The 4,447-nt window shown below is 55.6% G+C and overlaps 1 protein-coding gene across 1 annotated transcript; it reads right to left on the bottom strand.

Moving 5' to 3' along the window:
* Positions 1-1,233: 1,233 nt before the first annotated feature.
* On the bottom strand, positions 1,234-4,185 carry SOX7 (SRY-box 7). Its single transcript, XM_026846393.1, has 2 exons — positions 4,068-4,185; positions 1,234-3,611 (listed from the first exon to the last, which is right to left on the bottom strand). Exons 1-2 carry the CDS (start codon positions 4,183-4,185, stop codon positions 2,713-2,715), a joined length of 1,017 nt encoding a protein of 338 aa, XP_026702194.1. The 3' UTR covers positions 1,234-2,712.
* Between the last annotated feature and the right edge of the window lie 262 nt (positions 4,186-4,447).

Raw genomic sequence — 4,447 nt, forward strand, 5'->3', positions numbered from 1 at the left:
GAGGCTGAGGGGAGACCTCCTGGCCCTCGGCAACTCCCTGCCAGGAGGGGGCAGAGAGGGGGGATGAGTCTCTGGAGCCAAGGAGCCAGCGCCAGGCCCCGAGGGAATGGCCTCAAGCTGCCCAGGGCAGGGTCAGGCTGGCTCTGAGGAAGGATTTCTGTGCAGAAGGGGCTGTTGGGCGTTGGAATGGGCTGCCCAGGGCAGGGGGGAGTCCCCGGGATCCCTGGAGGGGTTGAAGAGTCGGGCTGAGCCAGCGCTGAGGGGTCTGGGGGAGTTGGGAACGGTCAGGGGGAGGGTCATGGTGTGCTGGAGGAGCTGCAAGGGCTTTTCCAACCCAGATGATTCTGTGATGGGAGGGCTGTCACCAGGGGGCCACAAGCGGTGGATGAAGGAGGAACATAAACACAGGACAGCAGCATGTTGGTGCCTCCCCAGATATTCATGTAGCCTTCCATGGTCTCCTTGAGTCCAAGATAAGACATTTAATGGAGGACAGACAGCCCAGTTGTGTTGGATTGGGTGAGTGACCTCTGGAGACCCTTCCAGCCAACACCCATAGGTTGGCATCACAAAGTACATCAGGAAACTCGCTCCTCCACTTTTAGGGCCAAGCAGGAGGACACCACCTGGGAGGACACTGCTTTGTGGGGTGTGCATGGCTTAACCTGAAGGATCATGGGGACACAGCCTAATTTTAATGTCTGGCAAGAGCAGGCTGTGATGTCGGTCCATGGACCACAAGGACTAAGCTTTTCTCTTTGCTAGCGATGCCTGAAGGACACTACTCAACATCCAGCTACAAGAGTGCCCTTGATGCAGCTCCCCGGATTTGACCCACACTCCGTTTCTCAGGCCCCATTGCCTTGATCTGCATTTGCACCGAGGACCCTTCACGTGGCCCTCATGCTGCGGAGCCACTTAAACTGTGCATCAGCACAAACCGTGTAAAACAGCCTTAAATGTGAATAAAAACCGTGCTCCAGGCATTGGCACTCGCTCCATAAATAGGCAACATTCTTTGTGCTCACTAACATGCCAACGGCAAAGCTCTGCCCTAACTTCACTGTAAGATCTGCACAGGACCTGGCACTAAAAGGCCACACGAATGAGACGGCAAAAGCAGGATCAAGGCCATCAGAGTGACTTGCCGCTCCCGGGACACACCATGAAAAGTGAAGGTAGGCACACATCATGCCTCGAGTCGGTTTGTTAGAAAGCAGTCCACGATTTGTGAAGATAACCACAGATCTTTTTTATTAAAAAAAAAAAAAAATGGAAGTAGAAAAGTTTGGCTGAAAATACCAACAAACAAACAAAAAAATTAAAAAAATAGCACTCGCACAGGAAATGTTTCTGTTTTGAAAACTTTGTCAATAGCTACAGCAATTTAAATCATAGAACAATCACCGTATAAAAACATATTTATTTAAATTAAATATTTTATGCAAACTCATATCTACACTCATTCAAAATGCATAGAGTCACACAAAAAAAGATGGAATGTATTAGCTTAAAAACCTGTGAAGTTGTGGGTCTTTTTAAGTATTATTTGCAATTATTATTAATACATGTTCGGGACTGAAACCAGAAAAATCATAGCCACGCTACTAACTAATCATTACCAAGTGCCATACAGTAAACACTAAGATTAATCATGTCATATAACTGATTTAAAATAAAGCTTCATCTTTATGAAAAGGAAGAGAACTCGAGCAATACAAAATCCGAGGGGAGGAATAATGGAAGGAATAAATCAATGTACAGCTTTATTACAAGCAATAATACGCCGGAGTTAGAAGAGGCATTGGGCACTGCAGCTCGAAACGTGAAGCATTTGCCTTCAAAGGACGTTTGATTAAAAAAAAACGTGTCTGCTACATCATCACCTCTTTGCCAAAATGCTCATCCCAGGACCCGTTCCCAGCCCTTCGGGAGCGTTTTTGCTGGGAGGCCGAGGGGAAGCCATGGGAGGCGTGGATGCCCGCCGCATCCTGCTTTTCCAAGCCCTGATCCTACCCTCCTCCAGAACACACAGGCTGAGCACCCTCGGGGCTGGCGGCCCCCCGGCAGCCCCATCCCTCCCCGTGCATCCCTGGGGCCAGTCTGGCAGCATCCCTGGTGTGTGTCCCACTAATCATCCCTGGTGTCCCATCTGTCCCCTCTGGATGTCCTGAGGGATGAAGCTCCCAACTCCTGGTCTGGGGGCAGGGGATGGGGGGGTTTAACCCCTGCCGGGGCAGGCAGGCAGGTCAGGGTGGCCTCAGCAACGCCGATGCTGGGAGCTGAGAGCAAAGCACGCTTGCAGAGCATGTGCCCCTTTACCAAAATCTTCCCTTTTCCCCCCAGCCCTGCCTTTTCCCCCTCCAGGGGGGTTTGCCCCTGCTGTTTACGGGATGCTGCCACCCTCTCGACTCCAAAGCAGAGCTGGAGGTGCCCCCAGGAGCATCTCTGCTTTGGAAGAGGGACTTGGCCAAAGGGCTTTGGCATTGAGAAATCCCCCCGGCCCTGTTTGGAGCAGAGCACCCGAGGCTTTGCGCTGGTGGTGAGGCAATGACTGAAATCCTTTATCTACACCACCCAGGAGACTCCACGGTCCTCACGGTTCGGACGCGGTCACCCTAAGGGGCGGTGAGCGATGTCCCCGGTGAGCAACGCCTCGTAATACTGCGTCGGGTCCTTCCTCGGCCGGTCCAGGCGGCCCTGGCCGGGGTTCTAGGAGACACTGTAGTTATTGTAGTAAGTGGCCGTGGCATCGGCCAGGACAGAGATGAGGCTGGTCTCGGAGGCGTGGGAGCTGCCAGATGCTGGGACGTGTCCGTTGACCAAGACCCCGCCGTGGTGGTCGCTGTGGCCGGGATTGTTGAGATACTGGTCGAACTCGTTGCGGTCCATCTCCCCCAGAAGCTCGGCTTGGCTCAGTTGGTCCAAGGTGTCAAAGCTGTGGTGGTCGGGTGGCGGAGAGAGCTGGCCCAGATGGGCGTGGAGGCTAGGAGGGTGCAGGGAGGGGAAGGCAGGTGTGTAGTAGCTGGGAGGAGGAGGAGGAGGAAGGGGAGGGCAGCTGGAGGCCGGGGGGATCATGCAGGTGGTCGGCTGTGGCATGGGGCTGAGAGGGTGGTGGTTGCACGGGAGGGAGCTGCCCGCATACTCCGGGGAGTAGGTGGCTCCAGTGAGGTGGGAGCGGTGATGCTCGTCGGGGCAGGGCGAGGAGAAGAAGCTCTGCTCGGGGTCTATGGCGTCCAGAGGAGACATCTCCGGAGGGGTGGGCAGCCCGTAGGGGTAGGTGTCCACGCTGGTGCTGCTGCTGCTGCCCGGGGGCTCCCGGTATGCTCGGACAGCTGGCAGCCCTGGGCGAGGCGGGTACTCACCCGGCCCCTCTTTGTCCCCCCCAGCCCGGCTGCAGGTCCGCTTCTCCGGCACCGCATTTTGGTCCCGCGTCAGGCTGCCCAGCAAAAACCCGGGGTCCACCCGCTTGCAGATCCGCTTGACCTGCTTCTTCCGCCGGGGCCGGTATTTGTAGTTGGGGTAATCTTGCATGTGCTTCACGCGCAGCCGCTCGGCCTCCTCCACGTAGGGACGCTTCTGCGAGAGGCTCAGAGCCTTCCAGGACTTGCCTGAAATGGAGAACGAAACTCCCCTGAGCGCCCACGGTGGCCGTATCGGGGCAGGGGGAGAAAGGGGGCTGCCTCCCAAAGCTCACAGGAACCCAACCCAAGTCAAGGTTGGGGCTCCCAATATCCAAACACGGAGGACGCAGCCTGAAAACCCCTCAGGAGGATGAGACGGCAGCGGGAGGGTCGAGAAGGGGGGTCCTGAAACCACCCTAGGTCCACCAACTCCTCCCATCCCAAGTCTCCAAACGTGGTGGGTTCAGGGTTAGCTGAGTCCTGCTGTAAATAAATCAGGGCAAATAAACTCCCCCAGCTCCATGGCCTGATCGTGCAATTCCTCTCTGGGATGGAGAACCCGGCTGCTGAGTGGGGATGGTCAAGGCCATGCCCGGCTGAGCAGCGGGTCAGGACGTGGCATCCCTGGATGTGTCCCAGCCTGTGCCCTGCCAGGACTTGTACCGGTGTGTACGGAGACCCGGGTGCCAAGAACTTGCTGCTCCCTGTTTGAGATACACAAAATGTCCCCAAGACACAGGACAGAGAAGCAGCGCCGGGACTGGGGGGGGTTGTATCCCATGGTGAGGCTACCCCAGGCTGTTCCTCAGGGTCGGGGGAGAAATAAGGATACAGATCAAAGCATTTGATGCCTTCCCATTGCCAAAGAGACAGCAGAAATAACACTAACAAGCCAAGCTGCTGCATGGCAAAGCAGCAACGCGAAAACCCAAACCACCAAACAAAACACCACAAAACTGTCCAGGGAAACACAAACTTTGGGTAAGAGACTGGACAGCGAGGCTGTGTTGCAATGTGGGCAGCTCTTTCTCAGGCTGTCTGGG

The sequence above is a fragment of the Athene cunicularia genome (genome assembly GCF_003259725.1).
Source record: "Athene cunicularia isolate RWA chromosome 3 unlocalized genomic scaffold, athCun1 chr3_part1, whole genome shotgun sequence".
Classification (NCBI taxonomy): domain Eukaryota; kingdom Metazoa; phylum Chordata; class Aves; order Strigiformes; family Strigidae; genus Athene; species Athene cunicularia.